The sequence below is a fragment of the Phyllopteryx taeniolatus genome, chromosome 19 (assembly GCF_024500385.1).
Source record: "Phyllopteryx taeniolatus isolate TA_2022b chromosome 19, UOR_Ptae_1.2, whole genome shotgun sequence".
Taxonomy (NCBI): Eukaryota; Metazoa; Chordata; class Actinopteri; order Syngnathiformes; family Syngnathidae; genus Phyllopteryx; species Phyllopteryx taeniolatus.
In genome coordinates this window covers 10,357,332-10,382,694 of record NC_084520.1, presented here as the reverse complement: position 1 = coordinate 10,382,694, position 25,363 = coordinate 10,357,332, and the positions used below count along the sequence as shown (strand labels likewise).

General features: G+C 38.7%; 1 protein-coding gene across 1 annotated transcript; it reads left to right on the top strand.

The window, feature by feature from the left end:
* Nucleotides 1–4,487: 4,487 nt before the first annotated feature.
* Nucleotides 4,488–23,747, top strand: si:ch73-127m5.1 (neurotrypsin). The gene is made up of 14 exons (XM_061756611.1): nucleotides 4,488–4,772; nucleotides 8,178–8,220; nucleotides 11,312–11,554; nucleotides 12,645–12,783; nucleotides 12,863–13,041; nucleotides 13,673–13,820; nucleotides 13,965–14,143; nucleotides 14,990–15,131; nucleotides 15,753–15,973; nucleotides 17,283–17,424; nucleotides 17,662–17,952; nucleotides 18,785–18,907; nucleotides 19,017–19,279; nucleotides 21,939–23,747. The coding sequence occupies exons 1-14, from the start codon at nucleotides 4,692–4,694 to the stop codon at nucleotides 22,334–22,336; spliced, it is 2,592 nt and encodes an 863-aa protein (XP_061612595.1). The 5' UTR covers nucleotides 4,488–4,691; the 3' UTR covers nucleotides 22,337–23,747.
* Nucleotides 23,748–25,363: the final 1,616 nt, after the last annotated feature.

Here is a 25,363-nt window from a genome sequence, read left to right as displayed (position 1 = left end):
ATAGTAGTTGCTACCCCCAGCAAAAGTTAAATAAAAAAGATAATTGAATACAGAATTAAAAAAAACATGAACAATAAAATAAATAACAAAAGGATGGGGAAAAAAATATAACAAAAGAAAATAATACACAGTAATGCAAAAAGTTGTATAAATACAATAATAATAAAATACACAATAATAATACATAATACAATACAATACAAATAATACAATAATACAATAAAACAATACAAATGTGCAGTTGTATTCCTATGAAAAGTTTTTTTTAGTTTTTTTTAAAAGTAAATCATAAATAAGTCACTGATGGCGTAGTGGTACATTCGCCTGACTTTGGTGCGGGCAGCGTGGGTTTGGTTCCCACTCGGTGACGGTGCGAATGCCAGTGCGACTGGTTGTCCGTGTCTATATGTGCCCTGCGACTGGCTGGCGACCAGTTCAGGGTGCGGTCCGTCTTTCATCCCAAGTCGGCTGGGATAAGGTCCAGCGCCCCGTGACCCAGAACAGGATAAGCGCTATTGAGAATGGATGGATAGATGAATAAATCATAGATATATATAAAATGTAAAATATGAATTAAATAAGAAGTAAAACAATAAGTATTTGAGCTGGCCGGAGCGGTGAGACGCCATCTCCCATGTGTCTGTCCTCCAACCGTCTTCTGTCCTCCTCCATCGGTGCTTGCAGACTCACGAGAGAGGACGGCAGAAAGGAGAGTGAGCGCTCGCTGCAGGGGAGGCACAATAGAACATCTGTGATCTGCAAATGCCTCCTTCTTTCGAGGCGCTTAAAAGGTAAATTGACAAAGTCATCGACAAGCACTCTTTCTTTGCTGTGTGTGTGTGTGTGTGTGTGTGTGGCATCTGAAGACTCTTCAAGGGAGAGAGGAAATCAGATAAATGCTAGAGGAGGAAATTGAAACATCACAGAGCACGTGTGTGACTGTGTCACAATGTGTGTTAACTATACCCTCACACACACACACACTGTTCCTCTCACCGACATTCACGGTAATAGCGGAATAAACTGTGTCGTCGTGCCGGTTGCCGTAGCAACGCAGCATCAGGGACGAGGAGCGTGTAACGAGATTGGAGCTAAAAAGGCTCCCGGCGGCAACGTTGGCACTTAAAGCATCAGTGTGTGTGTGTAATAATCGAATCAAATTTATAATACATTTAGATGGCTTTTTTTTTGGTAGATATACTGTACAGGCTCAGTCTGAGTGGCTGACAGCGTGTTGCCATGGCAACCAGCCTCTTTTTTTGGGGAGGGTTGACATGAAAGAAAGAGACAAAGACACAGGCAGAGGCAAAAATAAAGTATATACTGTGTTCTCCCTTTGCATTAGGTACACCTGCAATCCTGCGATATGTTAGTATGTTATACTGTTAGCATGTTAGCATTTCATTCATTCCTATGAGAAAGAATACCAGAGAGCAGGGCAGTGGAGGCACCATTTCAAATCCTTATCAAACTGCTATTCAGGCTGCTAGCTTGCAATGTGTTAGCATATCAGCGTGTTATTATAATTTTTTCACCCGTTATCATTAGAAAATGTAACAGACTACAAAATTCGTATCAAGCATGTTGTTACTCAGGTTGTCTACTGCGATATGTTGTTACACCAACTGGTAGCATGTTAGCATTTCATCACTCCTCATTAGAATAGTACATGGCAAGATGCGAAATCCTTATTGATTAGCTACCCAGGTTGCTATCTCGTCTTATATGGGTCATTTTCATATATTTTGATCAATAACGGTAAAGACATGGCCCACTGAGTTTACTTTTGAAAATCAATTAATTTTACTGATAGGAGTATTTGAATTAATCACAGTTGTTATCCATCAAAAGGTCATAATTTTACTAAGAAAAAAAAAATTCTAAAGTAATATTTTTAAATCTTTTAATGCCATAATGTCTTTACCGTTACGTGTCAGAAAGGAAGTTTCATCATTTGCAACATGTTTTGTGAAGATGCTAATTACATTTTTGGATATATAGGATTCTTCTCCTATTGATGCCTTTTTCATGAGAACTAACACAAATGCCTTTTAGTGTCTTCAGTGCTTGTAAAATTCTGTTCTGTGTAAAATTTTAAATCATCAATAACTTTGATTGTAAATCGACCTTAAGGCGTGGCTGTTTCAGCATTAGAGAGCTCCATATAAAACCAAAAAACAAAAAAACAACAACTGTTAAATAAGAATATATTTTTTTACAAGTATCTTTACTGTTACTGATCGAATTTTATGAAAATGACCAATATGTTATCATACCAACTGGTAGGATGTTAGCATTTTGTCAAGCCTCATTAGCAATAGTAGCTGACTACAGGGAAAGATATTAAACCCTTATCGATCTGCTACTTAAATTGCTATTGTGCTATGTGTTAGCATACCAACTGGTAGCATGTTAGAATTTTTTAAATCTTTACAAATAGTCTCCACCTACAAGGACACCTGTAAAATCGTTATTGAGTTGCTACCCAGGTTGCTAGCTTGCTATGTTTTATCATCCCAACAGTTAGCATCTTAGCATTTTATCCATCCACAATAGAAATTGCACCCATGATACACGAATTACATGATGTTAAAATACTACTCAGATTGCTAGCTTTCTACCGTATAGGTTAGCAGATTAAACCCTTAGCATGTTAGCATTTCATCAAGTCACATTAGAAATAGGACCAGACTAAAAGGCACAATGTAAAATCCTTATTGAACTGATACTTAGGTTGTTATCTCCCTCTATGTTATCGTACCAACTGGTAGCATGATAGCATTTCAGCCATTCTAATTAGAACTAGCACACAACTACAGGATCAAATGTAAAATGTATCGATCGACCTCAGCACTTTCTGCACTCAGATTGCTATCTTGCTATATGTTAGCATGGCAACTGTCAGCATGTTAGCATTTGATCAGTCCTCATTTGAGATACTACTAGTTACAGCTTTAATTTAGGGTCAAAAATTAGGAATGTCTCTCAATACAATGAAAAAAAGAACAACGAGGCGAAATGACCACAACGAGGAAGATGAGACAAACAATTTTGGTGAAAAGATAGCAGACTGTGTTTGTTTGTGTTGGCAGGGGGTAAAAAAATGAAACTTAAAAAAGGGAATAAAAAAAGTTAATCCCCCAGCCTGCAGCGAGTGGGTACAAGTAAAGTGTGTGAAGTGGAAGAGTTGTGCTAATCTCACAGCTCGAAGGCATCGCAGCATGCAGGGAGAGAGATAAGAAAAAAACAACCAAAGAACCAAGATGTCGCTTTGGAATGAGGATGAATTCAACTGTTTTTCTCCTACTAGCCACCTGAATCAAGCAGAAGCAGGAGGTGGTTGATAGTTTCACAGGAGACTTCATCTAAAAAGACAAAACAAGGACACAAACATGAAAAGGACGCATTCTCTTGCTTCGTTTATGATGACATTCACGTGACAAAACAATGAATGCAACATTACCTGCAACATGTTCTACTCATAGAATTGTGTTTATCATTCAGCTACTCAAAAGACAAAGTGAGAGACAATAAAAACAATAAATCAATAAAATAACAAAAATCAAAGTACGGTAAAACATAAAACAATTAAATAAATAAAAGAATCAAAACAAAAATAATAAACATATATGTATAAAAATATTGTAAAAAATATTTAAAAAAAGAAAAAACAAAAACCTAAAATATATACAAATAAACACAACACAAACAAAATATCTTTGTTTTAAATAAAGTAAATGAAAAATACTTATAGGAACATAAAATAATCACAGAAAATACAAATATTGTGAAATACAATAAAGAAATAAAAAAATAGTGTAACATAATAAAAATGCAAAACAATATACAAATATATATACAATATTAAAAATTTGAAAATTAAAATACTGTGAAACAATTTCAAAATGATAAAAATAAAAAATTTACTATTGTGACAAAATGAAATATTAAATTGAAAATAAGTATTTACACAACATAACAAAATAAAATAATCAATAATAAAAAATAGACACCATTTTTAAAACATAATAAAAATAAAATAAACAAATAAATACTATTTCAAAATTAGAAAATCTTGCGAAATGCAACTACAATAAATAAATAAATACATAAATAAAAACAAAATTAGAACAATAAAAAACGAATGAAACACATGAAAAATAAACAATAAGGATGAACAAAATTCTGAAAATAATCATGTTAAACTTTAAAATATGTGTAATAAAAAAAACCCGAAATGTATATGATCCATGATTCACCATATATGATTCATGAATGTGTGCCCATGAAATAGTTGTGTGTGTGCAGTCCATTCACCCCCAATTTATATTAATGCATGCAAATATAGTCATGTAATAAATCATATTTTTATATACTGTAGTCCTAGTCCCCGTCGACACACACACACACACAAACACACACAAAGAGAGGGAAAGAGGTGGTGGGTGGGTGGGTGGAGGAGAGGGGGTGTTGTGGCGCTTTCTGCAGAGCTCAACACAATTTCCCTCCAGACTGGATGTGTGTGCGCTCTTCCATCCCCTTCTGGTGCCACACCCTCTGCCAGGTTTAGCCCTCTCCCCAAATAGCCCCACCATCATCCTCCTCCTCCTCCTCCTCACCCTCATCGGGAACGTCACGTCACTCGGCGTGTTCTTGTGCGAGACGGACACGGTCACGCAGAGCGGGCAAAGATGTCTCCGAGCGTCCGCTGGTTCTTGTGCCTGATGGGGGCCGCCTGCCTGGGGCTGCTGCCCTTGCCGCTGCGCGCGCAGGTACCGTCGCCTCCTTGCACTATATTCAGATGAAAACATACGCAAAATTGAGGACGAGGACCATGATGATAATGCCGATGCTGTTTCTGACACAAATCAATGGAGAGAGTGAAGACAAGAGGAAAACAAGCTTTGACATTGACACATTGTAAAATCTTTTATAACCTTTTCCATGCACAATCCTTTTCGTTGTGTTTGTATGTACACGGTTGATTTTTCTTAGTCTGTCTGTATGCAGAAAATGTCTATTTTCTTCCATAATACATGCATGCTTTTTTGTCTGCGTGTTTTTTTTTTTTTTACAATTGGATATTGTTTATTTTTGTCTACAGTTTGATGCACACTTTATATTTTCTGCCGTGCCTTGATGTACACTGGTTCTTTTCTTATACCACACATTTTTTGTGTTTCTTGAAGCATTCTGTTAATTGTCTTCTATTTCTCTCCATATTCTTTTATTTCTTGTCACATGATGTCTGTTTTCTTCTGTCTTCATGCATACGATCAATTTTCTTGAAAGCCTGTTATATTTTCTTCTATTCATATTGCTTTTTTCTTCGATGTTCCCTTACTATTTTCTTCATGCAACAATATTTTCCCTCTGTGTCCTCGTGTCCTCTTCACTTTTAGTCTACCTTTAAGTTCAACGCCAACATACCCGTCGAGTCAATTAAAGCCGCGATTGGTGCAGTTAACACTCATTCACTGCCATCGACGGACTTGGAATCCAAATACAGTATCCATGTTAACTGGGAGGGCTGGCAATGAGTGAGTTTAAGGCACTGTTTACGCTTTTGAAGGCCCTGGGTTGGACATCCTCTTCCTCCTCCTTCTCCCTCCCTCTAGTAGACCCCATCGGTGTGAGATCACGAGAGGTCGTGTCGCAAGTTGCGAATGAGACAAGTGGACCCTGCGGCTCCAAAACGTTTAACTTTGCTTGAGACGACATAAAAAAAAATGATCAAGGAATCAATTAACCAAGAGATAACATTCATTTTTCATTTTGCTGCTCATGTTGTACAAGTGTATGTGTGCGTGTGTGTGTGTTGAATCATTAGCAGAGTACAGGGTGCAGGGATTTAATGAGACTCACCGAATAGAAGACGGCAGATGAGCTGTTTGGTGCTCATCCACATAGACGCTAATGAAGAAAACAGCAGCAGAACACAGCCAAGCTGTTTGTACTAATAAACACGCATAAGTTCCTCTTTGTCGGCGCTCAGTCGCAGCCACCAACCAGCATGATTTCACTCTTTGACAGTCTGCCTCTCACCTGGGAATGTGAATTTCTCTTTTTCATTTTTCTTTACTTTTTCATTGTATTTCTTATTTTAAATTCGAAGGAATAAAATAATTATTATAAATAATTTTAATTAATGTTATTCATGTATTGTTTTGGGGGAATTTGCAAAGATTAGTTTATTTAAATGTCTTTTTAATTGTAATTTTTATTTTACATTGAAATGTGTAAAATAATCGAAAGTTAACTTTTTAGTTGAAAAATGTATTTGAAATTTAAATAAATATAATGAGTGAAATTGAATTTGAATGTATTTTTAAAAATGTGTTGTTTTTGGGGAATGTGTGCATGTCTTAATTTAATTTTAATTTACATTAAAATTTTATATTACATTTTGAATTAAATAAATACAAATAATTATTCTAACATTAACTCTGATTTATTGAGATGTAATTTTTGAAAATTATTTTGTAGCTTAGTTCTTAATTTAATTTTCATTGTATTTTTTAAATACAAATATATATAATATATATATAATAATATATCTCAGTTATTTTAAATTCAATTCAATTAAAAGTCACGAAGCTTTTTCGTTACGTTTTTAGTTGGGAATATATTAAGATCAATTTTAATTGACTTTTAATTTTCTTATTTATTTCAAACTCATCTAAATAATAAAATAGCACATACATTTACAATTTTATTAATGAAAGCAATATGTATTGATAATAATTGAAATACATTTTATTTGATTATATTGCATTTTTATTATTTGATCATTTTATTTCAGAATAAATTCAGTCTGCCTCCCATCGGTTCTCAGGTGCATTGAAATCCGTTGTGTGTGTGTGTGTGCACGTGTGTGTATGGAGGGAGCAGCTGCAAGAGCATCACAGCACATTAGGTTGATAATGGAGGCATGTGATTGATATGATTGGCGAGATATTCCCATCCGTGTTCTCACCAGCATGTGTCATATGTTCGTGCTCAAATGTGATTAGAGAGCTGCTATCTGGATGTGTGAGTGTGTGAGCGCATACGTGCGTGCGTGCGTGCGTGCGTGTATTGTATCGGAATGGGACAATGAATGAATATATTGTATGTATTTTAGCTGTCGTTGTTATGCAGTACATCTGTCCTATAATGCACTGAACATTTTTAAAAAGTACAGAATGAAAATATATGAAAACAGTACAAAATAAAAGATATTTAACATACAACTCAAAATGTAAAAATAGAAAACAGTAACAAATTAGTATGAAAAATAGAACAAATGAAATTCAAATACAAAAATTCAACAAAATTCAAAGCCATATTTTTAAATATTACAAACATAAAAGAAGAAAAAAAATGTATGCCTCTACAAATTAAAAGAGTAAAATATTAAAAAGAAAAGAAAAATTACATATTAAATTATTGAAAAATGATTTCCCTCATTGCTGTCAGGGATAAAGATACAATTTTAAAGATAAAACAATTAAAACTTCCCAAAAATTTAAAATACAAAAAATATTTCAAATATACCCTGTGCAGCTGTAAGAGATAAGAAATACAAATTGAAATATTAGCAAATATTAACGGTCCAACATTAATAAAATACAAATTAAAATAACACAAATACAAAAGAAATAATACAAGTTAAAAGATTACAAAATTTAAAAGTAAAAACAAATACACCCCGATGTTGCTGTGAGGGCTAAAATCACAAATTAAAAGAAATAAACATGAATTAAAATATAAAACAACTATTTATTAAATGAAAACATAAAAATACTAAATATACAAAAGAAAAAATACAAATCAAAAAATTAAAAAGTAAAAAACAAATATACCCCCATGTTGTTGAAAAATTAAAAACAGAAAATGAGAAAAAAACACAACTATGCCTATTGTTGTTGTGAAAGGAAAAATTGAATTAAAAGATAATAAAAATATAAAAATTAAAGACTAAAAAAACTGAAAATAAAAATTAATAGATCAAATGAGTTAAAATAAATATGACTTATTACATCACTGCAAACCCAAAGAACCGTTAGAAAAAAAATCGGAAAAAATCTTTTGTATTGGCACTTTCTAGATTTTCCTCATAAAGTGTCCAGTGAGTGTATATAGTCAAGCAAAGGTGTATTCTTCAGTCTAATTTGTTATTGTTTGTGTGTATTTAGGTGGTGGCTGATGACACATACTTAAACGAGGTGCAGAACTCAGGTAGGTGAGCGGACGCATCCCATGATGCTCTCTGTTCCCCCACACTCACCTCGCCGCCATTTCCCATTCTCACATTCGTTTCTACACGCTTCGGTTTCCTTCCCGTCGAACTGGAAGCCTTCCACCATTTTTTTATTTCTATCTTCCCTTGGAGAGGGGGAGTGTTGAGGAAGGGGGGGGGGGGGGGGGAGGAATTAAGAAGGGAGGACATGATGGGGGCAGGGTGAGCTCATAAACGCGTTCACATGCCGTTTGATGTACACCTGCAGGTATTCGACAATGCAGCTGTTAATGCATGTTGGGTTTATTTGCGTGTGATTTTGTGTCACCACCGATAACCCCCCCCCCTTAATACAGCAAACGCGGAGCGTGTCAAATGTGCTTTGTGGTGGGGAAATGGATTATACGAGCAGGGAGGCTGAGCGTTCCCATGGTGATGAGAAGAGGGCTGTTGTTGCGGCGATGATGGAGAGCCAGAGTGTTGGCAGTGTGTGTGTGTGTGCGTGTGTGTGTCCGACAAGATTGGGGGTGGAATATTTTTGTTAAAAATGTGTGGTGTATTTTTTTTAAATAAAAATAACCTTATTATTAAAAAAATATTACATTATTTTGCGTAAATAAATACACAAAAAATTAAATGTAATAACATAAAAATGGCATGATTATTAGTTTAATAAATTACTTTTAAAATGGGGAGGATTTCATGCAAAACATTAAACTGTATTTAATAGTAAAAATGTCATTCATGTTTTTAATTAATACGTTATAATCATGTCAAATAGTAATACGCATAATTATAATTTTAATGTATTTTTTCAGAATTTATTGTGATTTCAGTCAAAAATCTTACACTGTAATTAGTAGAACAACATATTTTTGTGTAAATGAACAAAATAATATAATGTAATAATAATGCACAGCTATTATTTTTCATGTATTTTTCATTTACTGTAGTTGCACTTTAAGTGCAAATTCAACATTGTAATTAGTAGCAAATGTATTTTTTTGTAAATTATTTTTTTTATTATAATATAAAATTAAACATTTATAATTATTATTTTATGTTTTTGCAAATTTTGTAGGATTTTATACACAAATTTCAAACTGTATTTAGAAGAAAAATGTGATTTATTTTTTTGTAAATTAATAAGTTATAATAGACAAGATATTATTAATGCATGATTATTATCTTACTTTGTTATTAGAATTCACACAAAAAAGTGCAACATAATTATCAGAAAACAGACATTGGGGGGGCTACTTAATTGAAATATACTCTATTTGTAAATAAAATAATGTAACTTATAATACTATAATAATATTGATAAGAGTATTAATATTGGTTTTTGGGGGGAATTTAGCTGTTTTTTTTATCATTACAAATTTACATTGTAATTAGTAGAAAATATTTAAATTATTTTTGCAAATGAACACGTTGGAATGAGTATACATTTTCTGTTATTTTTTTTCATTTAGCATTTAAAAAAAGTCTGATAATCAGTTGAAAACAAATATTTTGGAAGGTTATTTAGTTCAAAAAGCTCTTTGTAAAAGAATTAATGTAACATTTGGGCAGGTAATAGATTGTTTTTATTATTTGAGAATAATGTATGTTATGATGTATTATATCTTTTAAAATGTAGATATTTGGAATAATGTATTAATCATGTATTATTTTAATTTCAATTATTGCTCCAGCCTAGCGGATCAAGTCATTGGCTGAGAAAATTGTTGAAGGGTGGTTATTACATTCATGAGCCAAACTGTGACGTCACAGCGGTGCAGAAGGGCAGAACGGCAAGCTCACACACGCGCTTTCCGAAATAGGCAGCTCATTAACAATTTACTTGCTTGTTTAATTTCACACTTAATGGATATGCAGGCACTCCAGACACACAACTATATCTATACTTTCCTTAAAAAGAAACACTTTGACAATGTGTCCCCTTTAAAGTCAAAGTGAAGCAAAGACTGTTGTATTCCAATATAAAACATACAAAAGGGTTCCTTTTTTACTCTTGAAAAGTTGCACTCGCAATGTACTTTGCTCGCGGAGCAGCCCGCCATGAATAAGTGATGAAGTACAAGAAGATAAGTGAGCGATATGCAAAGAGTCGTTTCCTGATGGGACGCATCACATGCGCACTGCAACAACAAACAGTCGCAAAGCTTTCACCTTTTGTCGACTTCTTCCCAAAATTGATTCTTTGTCTCCCCCTGTTTGTGTACAGTCTATTGATCTTCGCTTTTGGTTCTTTGGTTCTTTTGGTCCGCTCCAATTCTCTTCCTTCCCTCTTCTGTGCTTCCTCTTATCTGTGTTTGTGTGTTTCTGCCATTAATCACAGTTTAGCTGCAGCTCGGCTTAAGAACAAAAAAACAAAAAAAAAACACTGCAAAAAAACACCAAAAGCAACATTGCATGAAAGAACGTCTAAAAACCAATAGTGGTCTTGCTTGGGCATTCTGGATTTGATATTTACCAAAAAGATTGGCGAAAGGTATTGAAGTGACAAGGAGAGATTTTGAGCCGAGCGACTTTGAATATCCTCGTGTCCGAGCTCGTTCAAACTAAGTTGGGTTCTTGCAATATCAAAGCACGATCATGTTTCATGCGCCCACGCGTGTTTTTCAATAGCTACGTTCAATGTCTCCATGTGGGGGGAAATCAAAACCCATCTTGCGACCATCTTGAAAGTTGCGACCAGGTGAGACTGAGACAATGTGACTTAAGGTATCACTGCATGTGGAAAAAAGGGCTTTTGGTTGGTGGGTGTGACGGGTCGAAAAACGATGATTTGCGTTGACCTTTTTTTAAACCCTTCGGTACTGGAAAATCAATAGAGGTATTGCACTATCACAGAATGAGGACGTTTCATGTGCCGAATTGTTCTTTGACTTGAGTTACTTCCAAAAGCTTTGTGTGGGAGAACTCAGTTGGTGTCTTGCTCCGGTAAAGAACCAAAAATGGCAAAAAGTTCAAAGAAGTTCAGGGTTTTGGGGGAAATTTGCTTTGTTTCAGCAGGAAATCCCCCAAAATGTCCAAACTGCCATGGGATGCGCATCTTTATCCCACCTCTCCCTTTCCCCCCAGTGCCTCTGTCCTGCTCCGAGGGTTTCACCGAGTTGGGTTACTACAACGGCACCGTGTCCCAGACGGACTCGGGCGCCCCCTGCCTCAAGTGGACCGAGTTCCCCGACTACGTGGTGCAGTACCCGGGCCGCGGGTTGGGCGAGCACAGCTACTGCCGGAACCCGGACCGCGAGTCCAACCCTTGGTGCTTCTTTCGGCAGAACTCGGGCGCCATCGGCTGGGCCTACTGCGACTGCCACCAGGGTACGAGCGCAGCGCACGACAACTCTTTACCTAAACGCGTCCGGTTGTGCGTTAGGTTCTTCGGAGACTTGAAATCGTCTTGTGATCTTTTCAAAAAGATGCAAAATTATCTTTGATGTTTACGAAAATGTGTGTTATGTTCATCGGAGACACTGAATTGCATTAAGGAAGTGAGTTTCATCGAAGGCTCCGAGTTGTCTTTAATGTAATTTTCAATGTCCTTTTGCGAATTACACAGACTTAGAATTGTCTCTGATGTTTACGCAGACTGTGGCAGGTTCTTCAAAGACTAAGTTAACGAGAATAGGTCACGAAACAACATGTACGAGTCAGACTCATTAGTTTCCTCAAAGACTCAGAATTGTCTTTGATGTGTATGGATAAACGTGTCATGTTCATTAGACTTGAAATGGTTTTAACATTTATAAAAACTTTATTCTTTGATGTTTATCAAAAAAGATGTCAAGTTTGATCAAAGATAAATTTGTCTTTCATGTTTCTTCAAAGACTCAACATTGTGATGTTTACCAAAATACGTTAGTTTTTTTACTCAAAATTGTCTTTTGATGTTTCCGAAGACGTCACATTTATTGAAGACGAAGTGTCTGAGGTTTACTAAAAGATGTAAGTTAGGTTGTTTGGAGATGTTTATGTTTTTTCCTTGAAGACTTGAAAATGGTCTTTGATGTTTAGCAAAAAAGATTTCAAAGACTCGACATTTATGTTTACAAAAAGACATACATTATGTTTAATAACATTGAGTTGTCTTTGATGTTTACAAAATGGTTAGTTTGATAAGATACTATAAATTGTCTTTGATGTTTATAAAAACCGAGTTGAGGTTGTGTGAAGGCTCTAAAATAGTTTTGATGTTTATGAAAAGTTCATAAACTTTTCTTTGATGTTTACAAAACACGTCATTGTTTTGGCAAGATCATTAAATTGTCTTTGATGTTTATGAAAATACGCATCAGTTAATCAAAGACTTCAAAGTTTTCTCTGATGTTTACAAAAGGCCGTAGTTTAGGTTGATTGAAGGCTCTAAATTGTCTGAGTTGTTTACGAACCTTCAAACGTCCTCGTCCGCCAGGTGCCGCCCGGCTGGTCGGCGGCTGGTCGTCCGGCAGCGGGCGAGTTGAAGTGTACCTGAACGGCCAGTGGGGGGCGGTGTGCGACTCGCACTGGACTGACCGGGATGCCAGCGTTGTCTGCAGGCAGGTGGGCTTAAGGTAAGGCACTCTGCTCTCGTAGCGTCAACGTCTGTCCGGGACGTCAGACTCACCCGGGTCGGACTTTTCGTTTGGACAGCGACATCGGCACGGCGTTGCGGCACTCCCAGCTCGCCTCGGGTTCCGGCCTCTTCCACTTTGAGCGTCTGGGTTGCCGTGGCGACGAGAGCAGCGTGAGCGCATGCAAGAGCAGGACATTTGTCACCGGGGACTGCAACCATGGAAACGAGGCGGCTGTCTCGTGTGCGCCTCCTGAAGGTCAGCCAGGAGCTTTTCACACACACACCCATCCATCATCCATCCATGGGCAAAACTGCTATGAAACAGTCAAACAAGGAAATTGTCTTGGATTTTTGCAAAAACATTGGCTCATTTAAAACTTTAAACCGCCTTTAATGTTTAAAAAAAAAAAACACCATTCCATTCATTAAAGATGTTTTACTGTTTTTGATATTTAGGTGGTTAGGCTAGTTTCATTAAAGACTCTAATTTGTCTTTGATGTTGGACTTTAATGTTTAAGGAAAAAAATGTGTTTCATTGTCGGCTCAAAATTGTCTGTTGTCTTTGATGTTGACGGAAATGTCTGTTAGATTCATTTTGATTTGGAAAAATTAAAAAACACGTACATTAGGTGCATTGAAGACTAACCTGTCTTTGATGTTTACAAAGAGACATTTGTTAATCAAAAGCCTCAAGCCGTGTTTGATGTTTTTACGAAAACGTGTACGTTACCTCCACAGAAGGCTATATATATATATATATATATATATATATATATGTATATGTATGTATGTATGTATATATATATATATATATATATATATATATATATATATGTATGTATGTATGTATATTTTGCGTGTCGTTTGCTTCATTTACCACTGCCAGGCGGCGGAACCCCGCTTCGACTGGTCGGAGGTGAGGAAGACTTTGAAGGGCGCGTGGAGGTGTTCCACGCCGGGAGGTGGGGCTCCGTGTGTGACGACCAATGGGACGACAGAGACGCGGAAGTGGTATGCAGACAACTGGGCTTCAGGTGGGAGCTTCGTTTTTTAAACCGGCCCACTGAGTATTTACATTAGCAAGAGTCCTGTAATATTTGTTTGTTTGATTTGAACCATTTTTACCTGAAATTGGTTGGTTATAATATATTGATTGTGTGTGTGTGTGTGTGTTTAAGCGGTGTGGCCAAGGCGTGGTCGTGGGCTCACTTTGGTCAGGGGTCAGGTCCCATCCTGCTGGACGCCGTCACGTGCACGGGAAACGAATTGTTCCTGGATCAGTGTGCACACGGACACTGGGAGCAGCACAACTGCGACCACATGGAGGACGCGGGAGTCTCCTGCAGCCCTTACACAGGCACGACGCACAAGATACACTCACTCATCCTTAAAAGTTCTATTTATATCCTTGGCTCATCAATAAATGATTATGAAGCAAAAAAAAAAAAAAAAAAAAAAAAAAGCAGGGTTGATGGACTGGCTGACTAACTACTAATGCACACACAAAGTCTCAGGTTAGGTTGTACGGTCTATGGAGGGAAGCACTCCTTATAGAATTATCTTTTTGCGTTTTAAAGTAGGTTAAAAAAATTAAGAAAAATAAAACGTTTCAAACAAATTCAATATTAATTAAAAGACAACATAAGTAGCATTAAAAAATGCAATGAATTAAAGATAAAATACAAAAGCAAAAAAGTTTAAAAGTGGATATACAAACAAAAATATAAAAGTTTTGAGATTTACAAAAAATACAACAATAAAATAAAAAAGTAAAACAACATTCAAAAATAAATACAATTACAGAATAAAAAATATTAACATTAAAAAGTATACTGTAAAAAAAATCAATCTACAAATCAAAAATACAAATAAATATAAGAAATGAAATAAAGGACAATTAAAATAAAAAAACTACAGATAACATTAAAATTTAAAGATAACAAATATAAAAGGGAAAAAAATACAAGAGGAAGAAAAAACAAAAAAGAATAAACTAAAAATAAACAAATACAATTTGTATTAATAATAAAAATAATAATAGTAATAATAATAATAATAATAATAATAAATAAAACAAGTACAACAAAAACACATTCAAGATAAATACAAGTACAAAAAAAATAATAATTAATGAAAAAAAAAAAAAAGTCAAATGAATACTGCATGTTTGAAGTGTTCTCAAGCGGCGACTTGATGCTTTCAGACGGGGTGGTGCGTCTGGTGGGGGGCGACAGTCCCTGGGAGGGCCGAGTGGAGGTGCTCCACAACGGCGACTGGGGGACCGTGTGTGACGACCATTGGACGGAGCGGCACGCCCACGTGGTCTGTGGACAGCTGGGATACAGGTATAGCTACAACTTTTACACACTTTCAAAAAAAGTGAAAAAACTAAATGAGCGGAATCATTTTGACATTGTTTTGCGTATGACAAAGGAGCCCAGTGAGCGAAAGGGGGGGGGAAAAGGACTGAAAACAGAAAGCAGATTTTTGTGAAAAATTCATAGTATTTTGAAACCATATCACTGAACCCTATACAGTAATGCCTCGAAAATTCGTGAACAACTGATACCGCTCCCATATTAATAGTTTAAACCTTAAATAGATCCCAAACTATAATCCCATATCATTTCAAACTGGTTAAAAGAATGTAATTTCCACTAACAACCCAGGCTAAACTTCCCTCATCCATACAAAGAGGTTCGTCTCTCAGTCGAGATCAATCACCTCAGACTCAGTACATTTCCTTGACACCAATTACTACTTTCCTACTCACCAAAGCTTTAGTGCCATCTTGTATCATATTTGAGTGCTCTAGAAAGAGCACGAAGAACGCAATTTGTAAGGGACTAGCTGAGGTTGCACAGAAAAAAAAAAAAAAAAACGCAATTAGGTGAATTTGAGAATAGAAAACTGTGAATAGGCAGGCATTCACTGTAAATATATACTGTCTTTTTCTCCCCTCTCAGGGGTCACGCAGAGGTTGTGTCGGACGGGACGTTCGGCGAGGGCGCCGGTCTCATCCTGCTGGACGACGTCCACTGCGACGGCTCTGAGTCGTCCCTGCTGGACTGCCGCCACGGCATCTGGGGCCGCACCGACTGCTCCCACTCGGAGGACGTCGCCGTGCGCTGCAGAGCAAAGGCTGAAGACGAGACCAACGACGTGCCTGTCGTCGCGCCATCCACAGGTGAGGAGGCCAGCCGCGCATGGGACACTTCAATAGGTACGCCCGTGCCATCCAATGCAAGAGCCGTGTCAAAACGTTCGTCCTTTACAAACTTTAGGTTTGAATGGGCACTTCCATTTACTTCGAGCGCCACGAGAGGGGTAAAATATTACACACGTCTCTCATGATTATGCAGTACATGCAATCATACATGCATAAAATAATAAAACAATTTAAAAATACAAATAAAAAGTAAAAATGAATCAAAAAATAAAATATATAAAATAAACAGAACATACAAAATACAAATACATAAAAAACCCCGCCTCCTGCCCGATGATAGCTGGGATAGGCTCCAGCACGCCCGCGACCCGAGTGAGGAGAAATGGATGGATGGATGGATGGAAAATTAAATGTTAAATATAATATGAAAACCACAATGTACAATTTTAACAAATAAAAATAAAAATAAAGGAGACCCAAACAAAGTAGAAGAATACAATTTTAAAAATGCTAAAATACAATGCACTGTATAAAAACAGAATACATTACAACTGCAAACAATATGTGGAAAAGTATCTAAAATGAAATTAAAGATAAAAAATAAAATATGAATCAGAACAGAATTAAAAAGTAGAAAATAAAAAATGAAAAAATAATGCAAAATTAAAATACAAATATAAAATAAAGAAAATAAAATGTAAATGAGAAACAATAAAAAGTAGCAAATGAAGAATAAAATAAAAATATGAAATATGACTATAAAATAAGAACAAAATAAAAATATAAAATATAAAAAAACAAAAACATAATAAAAATAAGTAAAGAATAGAAGTCGAAAAAATCATCATTTTAAAAATAGAAAATAAAGAATCCAAATAAAATAAAATGCTGAAGAAATATTACAAGAAATAAATACAAATTACAAATAAAAACAAACCACAAAATAAAAACAGAATTGAATAATACAGAAACACAAATACATCCTTTTGTGGTTGTGAGTATGTATAGCTCAGCGTTTGTTTTTTGTTTTTTTACACCAAGTACTACCATAATGACCAACATCAAAGTACATTACCTAAATAACATTTAAAATCTTTCATCTTAAATATGAAATACAAATGTATTGAACTTAAAAGTTAAATACAGCTGAAATGTACTTAGGCAGTGATTCTTCGGCAGACCACGAGAGGGAGCCCGCGTACCACTACTGGTATTCGAATCAGACTTTGAGAGTCACTGGTATAGACCATTGGGATGAGCTCTTTTCCTCACTGCACACCTATTATTGAATGGAAGCTAATCATTAGATTTTTACTAATATTGCCAGGTCCGCTGCTGCGTCTCGCCGGCGGCGTCAGCAGGAAGGAGGGGCGCGTGGAGGTCTATCTGCACGGCGACTGGGGGACTATCTGTGACTCGGGGTGGAACGACCTCAACGCCGCCGTTGTGTGCAGGCAGCTGGGACACAGGTGACAGGCAACATGGCAGCTGCATTTTCAAATGTCAGCTTTAGCTTCTGAAATTAGCTTTAAATGTTAGCGTCTGAAGTTAGCTTCCAACGTGACCTTAAAGGTCATCTTCCAATGTTTGCTTCAACAAGATTATGGTAATTTCAGAATCTAACGTAGGAAGCTAACATTGGACTTAATGTTGTTAGCTACTGGTGGCTAATGTTGAAGCCAAAATTGGTCTCCCTTCTTCCCCAGGGGCAGAGCGCTGGCCGCTGGGGGCTTCACACAGGCTAAAGGACCAATCCACCTGGACCAAGTTCGGTGCACGGGCAAGGAGGAGTTCCTGGGCGAGTGTCCCTCACTGGGCCTGAACATCCTAGGCTGCAGGCGGGGCCAGGCTGCAGGGGTCAAGTGTGATGCCTCTGCCGCCTCCACACATGACCCGACGGTTCGAGTCAGCCACCAAGAGGCCAGCTGCGGCGTGAGAAAGTTTCACGATGACAGCGGTGAGACTAAGGCCCGAGAGGGAGGAGGGAACACGCTCAGGTGGGTGCAGACCTCCGTTAAGGCCAAAAAAAGATTTTCTATTCCACTCCAGTCATGTAGGTGGCGGTAAAGTGCGAGTGCTAACAATAATACAGTTTGCCGTTTTTAACTATGGGTCTATCTGGTGGATCCATTGCGTCACTGCATCATTGGGGGTTCCGGATGCAAGTCAAAACAAAAAAAATAAAAATAACAAAAATAAACATGATAACTATCACACCTTAATCGCAATAATGCACAGAAGAATTAGTGGTAATAATGCAAATAATTGAAAAAATATATAAAATAATTAAAATCAACATAAAGCACATGCTCCCTTAGTGGCAATAATGCATAAAATAAAAAAATCTTTTATGAATAACATTTTTTAAAAACTAAATTAAAATAGAAATATAAAATCAATAGATTAAAATAATACATATGCACTCTAGCTGCAAAATATCTTAAAATATTAAGCCAAATGAAAAATAAAATTCAAAAGAAAAGTAAAAAAGTAAAATAAGAAATACACCCTCTAGTGGCAATAATGAAGAGGAATCAAAATAAAAAAAAGGTACAAAAGGTAAAAAAAATCAAATCAAATAAAAAAAGACTAATCATAAATAAATATGCTAAGTAACTGCAACTGTGACCAAAACATAAAATAAGGTTTCTCATTGGTGTAATTACTTTAAGTTACATTTGAAATTTTACAAAAAATAAAAAATAAATCATCCTGGATGAAAGAAATGATAATAAAATGGAAAAATAAAATATAAATAAAAAATAATATAACGTACAAGCAGGATTTTGACTTGATCCTTATGAACACCGTGCTAACCTCTTGTTGCAGGACCGCATGGCCTTGGCAGGCCTCTGTGTGGCTTCAGTCCCAAAGTCGAGATGGCGGCCCTCTCTGCAGCGCCACTCTGATTGGCTCCTGCTGGGCGCTCACATCTGCCACCTGTTTCGCCAGGTAAACACATATGCACACCCCCCCCCCCCCCCCCAAAGTATTAACTAGAAATACCAGTGATTGTGAGCGTCATCTCCCCGATTTTCTAACGTACAACGTCCTCCATTAGGTTTGGAATGGAGCCGTCCAAGTACGTGGTGCGGCTAGGGACTTCTGAGCGGACCTTGAACACAGAGCGGGTGGTGGTCCACAAGAAGTTCAAAGGTCAGAGCGGAGGTCACGATCTGGCACTGCTCAAGCTGCCCGGCGCCCAGAAGGGTCACTGTTTCACATTCGACCCTCACGTCAACGCCGCTTGCCTGCCCGACGATGACCACAGCAGCACGCCAGCGGCCTGTGTTGTTATGGTGACGACGCGGTGGAGCACACCAGGTGGGTTTCATCGGGGAAGGGGTGGGATGGTATTGATCATCTAATAATAATACTAATAATGCATTACACTTATATAGCGCTTTTCTAGGCACTCAAAGACGCTTTACAATTTCACACATTATTCATTCACTCCTCAGTCACACTGGTGGTAGTAAGCTACTTGTGGAGCCACAGCTGCTCTGGGTTAGTCTGACGGAAGTGTGGCTGCCATTCTGCGCCTTCGGCACCTCTAACCACCACCAAACATCATCCCACTTTCATTTCTATGCAATGTGGGTTAAGTGTCTTGCCCACAGACACAACATCGACATGCACTCGGGCGGGGATATGAACCGGCGACTCCACAGGGCGTACTCTTCAGAATCAGAATCATCTTTATTTGCCAAGTATGTCTAAAAAACACAAGGAATTTATCTCCGGTAGTTGGAGCCGCTCTAGTACGACAACAGACAGTCAATTGCCAGAGAACACTTTTGAGACATAAAGACACTGACCAAAAACAGTCACTGAGCAATAAAGGGTTGCTAGTTATCTGGTAATGCCGGTACATTATTATTATTATTTTTTGACAATGGTGCAAAAAGATGCAGAGTCCTCTAACACTTAGAGCACTTCGAAAGACAAATATTGCAATAGTCCGGTGCAATAACCATTGTGCAAAGGGCGCAATGTTGCAATGGAATTGTAGGTAAGCTGTTTAAGAACTTGATTGCAAGAGGGAAGTAGCTGTTTGAATGTCTGTTAGTTCTAATCTGCATTGATCGGTAGCGCCTACCAGAGGGAAGGAGCTGGAAGAGCTGGTGACGGGGATGTGGAGGGTCCGAGAGGATTTTGCACGCTCTTGTCTTAGTTCTGGCAGCCTGCAAGTCCTCAAGGTTGGATAGGGGGTTACCGACAATCCTTTCAGCAGTTTTGATTGTCCGTTGCAGTCGGAGTTTGTCCTTTTTTGTAGCAGCACCAAACCAGACTGTGATGGAAGAACACAGGACTGATTCGATGACCGCCTCAGCAGCTCCCGTGGCAGGCCGTGCTTTCTCAGAAGCCGCAGGAAGTACATCCTCTGCTGGGCCTTTTTGAGGACGGAGTTGATGTTGATCGCCCACTTAAGGTCCAGAGAGACTGTAATTCCCGGGAACTTGAAGGTCTCGACAGTTGACACAAGGCAGCAGGACAGTGTGAGGGGCAGCTGTGGCGAAGGATGCCTCCTGAAGTCCACGATCATCTCTACAGTCTTGAGCGTGTTCAGCTCCATGTTGTGTCGGCCGCACCACAGCTCCAGCTGCTCCACTTCCTCTCGATAAGCAGACTCGTAACAGTCCTTGATGAGGCCGATGACAGTGGCGTCATCTGCAAACTTCAGGAGTTTGACAGCCGGGAGCGTTGCGGTGCAGTCGTTCGTGTAGAGAGAGAAGAGCAGCGGAGAGAGGACACAACCTTGGATCGCCCCAGTGCTGATGCTGTGTGTGGATGAGGTGGTCTCTCCCAGCCTCACCTGCTGTGTCCTGCCCGTCAGGAAGCTGTAAACCCACTGGCAGATGGCAGGCGAGACGCTGAGCTGGAGAAGCTTGGATGAAAGGAGTTCAGGGATGATGGTGTTGAACGCTGAGCTGAAGTCCACGAACAGGATCCCCGCGTAGGTCCCTGCACTGTCGAGCTGTTCTAGGATGAAGTGCAGTCCCATGTTGACTGCATCATCCGCAGATCTGTTCCCTTGGTAGGCAAACTGCAGGGGGTCCAGCAGGGGACCTGTGACGCTCTTGAGGTGGTCCAGCACGAGACGTTCAAAGGACTTCATGACCACAGATGTCAAGGCGACAGGCCTGTAGTCATTTAGACCCGAGATTGTAGGTTTCTTGGGGACTGGAATGATGGTGGAGCATTTGAAACGGGATGATAACTTCGCATAGTTGCAGAGATCTATTGAATATCTGTGCGAAGACTGGAGCGAGCTGGTCCGCGCAGACTTTGAGGCAGGATGGGGACACATGGTCTGGGCCTGCCGCTTTGTTAATCGTTTGTTGTTTGAAGATGCGTCTCACATCCTATTCGCGGATGGTTAACGCACAATTAACTCTTACCCTCTGTGCCACACCGGTCCGTGTGTGATGTTAAAGCTAACGTTATAGAGGAAACAGTAAACCTAGCGGTCATTAGCTTTCAATGTTACGTTTAATGTTAGCTTCAAAATTAGCTTCCGTTAGTGTTAACTTCAACATTTGTTTCCGATGTAAGCTTCTGAAGGTAGCTTCACTGTTACTGCTATGTTACAGCCAAGGAAGACCAATGTGAGCTTCTGACTTTAGCTTGAACGTTACCTTCCAATGTTAGCTTCACCATCAGCTTCTATTTTCGGAAGGTAACATTGGAACCAAACCTTGAAGCTAATGTCTGAGAAAACGTTGGAAGCTGACTTCGGAATCTAATTTTGGAAGCTAAAAGGTCTTTGTTCACAATTATCTTTCATTGTGTTAATTGAAATGTTATGTCTCAAAAGTACTAGTGGCATTGGTACTCAGTATCGGTGAGTAGTCAAGCGTGAATACTGGTATCGGTCTGAAAAAAAAAAAAAGAATCACGATATTGATAATTGTGATGATGTTGATCACGTGCAGTCATATTATTTACATCTTATGCTACCGATGACGATTATGTACCCTAGACTCTGTCCTGGCGTCGTGGGTTCCCGTCATGTCGTCATGGCAATGCAAGAAGCGTCACGGCGACAGCTTCTCCAGCCACGGCACTGTGTGCGCCGGCAGCCCCCCGGACACCAGCCTGCTCCACGGCAGCAGCGACGGTTGCCGTGGCAACTCCGGAGGCGGCCTGCTGTGTCAGAGCGAGGCGGGCCGGTGGGTGCTGGCGGGGGTGGTCGCCGGGGGCTATGGCTGTGCGGACACCTCTTCGCCGGCGCTTTACACGCGCGTCAGCCGATTACGCAGCTGGATTGACGAAGTCACCTGGGCCGATTCCCAAAATGACCGACAAGGGGAGGACACGAACGACATTGGACAACACGCGCACACAAAACACACACACCACCCACAGATGGCGGTTTGATCGAGGCCTCATTGGCTTACCAACTGTGCCACGGGACCACCAGAGAAAACAAGAACTCTGACGATTGGTGGATGTCTTGCTTCTCAACGAAAGGCCAAACAAAGATGGCCAATCAGCATGTGCTTTCACATCTTAAATTCAATCGGGTAAATTATCTGGCAAGGGTACACAATTAAGACAACAATTAATATTGGCGCTTACTGCTAATTAATGTACAGCTGATAAACATGCAACAACATCAACAAAAAAAGGGCTTTTCTCTGCAAGCTCATAATGGATGACTGAGCTACTTCAATATGACCGTGAACCATATAATGTGTCATCCATCCATTCATTTTCTATGGCGCTTATCCTAATTTTGGTTGGAGGTGAGGTGGAGCCTATCCCATCTGATTTCTTGGGCGAGAGGCGGGGTACAGCCTGGACCAGTTTTAGATTTGCCAAGTCAATCTTCAGACTTAAACCCTACCGAGAATGCATTTTACCTGCTAAAGAGGAGACTTGATGAGAGGAAAAACCCCAGTAGTCGGCTGCGATAAGTTCCAGCTCACACGCAACTCAGTGAGGCTAAGTGGTACAGAAAATGGATAGTTGTGTGTCTATGTGCCCTGTGACCGACTGTCGACCAGTCCAGGGTGTAACCCACCTCCTGCTGTGATAGGCTCTGGCTCACTCGGCATCCTAGTGAGGATGAGCGCTATAGAAATTGGACAGATTAATTACAGTCCAATACCACTGAAGAGTACCTAATATTGCAACTGGTGAGAAATAATAAGACCGACATAATTTCAGAATTTGGGGTGGATGAACAATATACGGTCAATAGAACGTATCGTGACACGGTTAATTCGTTGTTCATGTTTGTATTTGCGAGAAATAAGAATTAAGGCCGACATAACTGCAGTATTTGTGATTTATGAATGACAAATGGCATTGCCTCACTTACCTTTAAAATAATGGTCCATGAAGCAGGCAGGAATCTAGAACATAATCATTCATGAATATTGTAATAATAATTACTAATAAAAAATGGTACGGTCCTTAAATGTATAGAAGCAGATTAAAAGCCATTGAAGGTCTGATTCTGATGGTGCAGGTAAAGTAGAGCTAGAGTGTGTATGTACAATATGTGGTCTGTGAATATTTCAATTACAATATTGGTTCTGACCACGAGATGGCGTCGTCTCCCCGTTTTGTCTTTTTTTATGATTCGATCCAGTGTGCTGTCATTTTTTGGCCTTAGTGCTTCGTTGTATTGTGACTCATTGTGTCGTCCAACATCTTGTCACAGGAGACCAACATGCTTCTGATTGTGGACATAATCAACATTAAAGCTTCCATTAGCGGGTTAACGGGGACATTCTGCTGGTGATTCTGTACTTAACAATAAAGCTTCCAACAGCAGACTCAACTTTCTGCTTCTGGTTTTGTTGTTGAAATTATCAACATTAAAGCTTCAACCTTCTAATTCTGCACATAAACGGTATTACAGCTTCCAACAGCATGTCAACACAGACCTTCTGCTTCTGAATATAAGCAACATTAAAGCTTCCACCACTTTTGGTTCTAATTCTGGATATAATCAACATTAAAGCTTCTAGTGTTTACTGTATATCTGTACATAATCAGCATTAAAGCTTGCACCACTTTTGCTTCTGATTCTGTTCATAATCAACATCGAAGCTTCCAGCCCTTCTGATTTTGTACATAATGAAAATTAAAACTTCCACTACTGTTGCATCTGATTGGACATTAAAGCTTCCACCACTTCTGATTCTGTACATAATCAATACGAAGCTTGTAGCACTTCAGATTCTGTGAATTATCAACATTATACCATCAACCACATCCATTTCTGCACTTAAAAATTTAAGCTTCCAACATTTCTGCTCCTGTTGATAATCAATAGTAAAGTTTTGACCTAACCCTAACCCTCCAATAGGTCAGAATCTGTACATCAGTGGCATCGCTAGGCCTATTTTTTTTTTGGGGGGGGTGGCTTCAGCCTCCTAGAAACTTCTCAAGCCCACCCAAAAATCTTTGGCAGTATGCGTTTATGGCAAAGTTTTATTGTTGTTGCCTCCCCCAAAAAAAGATCTTCAGCCCCCTTAAACAAATATCGGTCTTCCAGCAGTTCAAAATTCCAGCAGTTTAAATTGAGATGAAAATCAGTACCTTCCCTTTCACCTTATGATCAAATTCTGTTAAAGCAAGAACCCTGATGAGTTAAGACCAAAAATTTAGCTATTTCTGCTCGACAAGTCACAGTTTCCTGATTTTCCGGTCGGTGTGGTGCTACGGAGCGACCTTTCCCTGACTTGGAGTTCATTGCGAGCTAACCAGAGCGCATCCCCACAGACTTCTTTGACTTTCTGTGTCTTTGAGAGAAAAAAAAAAAGCGCCGGGGCTCATTAATCATGGCCGATGAACCAGGGGGAGCTGTCCTAAATCCTGCCGACCGCAGTCATAAATAACACCTTTTCAAAAATAAGACCACCGCATTACTCAAGATCCGAGACGGGAAGCGGCGAGTGATAAACAAACTGTTGCGTGGTCGAGACCTTTGCGGAGGGTTGTTTTGGGGGATTAGTCGGATTAACAGGATGACAAATATAGAGATTAAATTATAAGTACTATTACCTCTGCCAGGCATGTCACGAGATCTGCAGTTGCCAGTTGGTGTCTAAGCAGGATTTTGAGTGGCACCTGGATTTGTAGCTGCAAATAGTGTTAAAATATCCCCTATTTACAAAATGTATATATTGTTATTGTGGTCATGGCACCATGGTTACCTCGTAGTTAGTTCATGCGCCTAACAACTCGACTTTTTGTCTTTTCTAAAATGAGTTTTGTCTGTAGTGCCTGCCCACCCATCAAGTGTGAATTCAAATCACCAAGTCAATCTTTTACTTATCTGCTTATTTCAGAAAATGTCTTTGCTGTGGCGATCAAGGCCCTATCATGTAAAGGTCAAATGGTAAGCAGAGCTGCAGTGTTAGCACAGATTAGCATTAGCTTCTGATAATA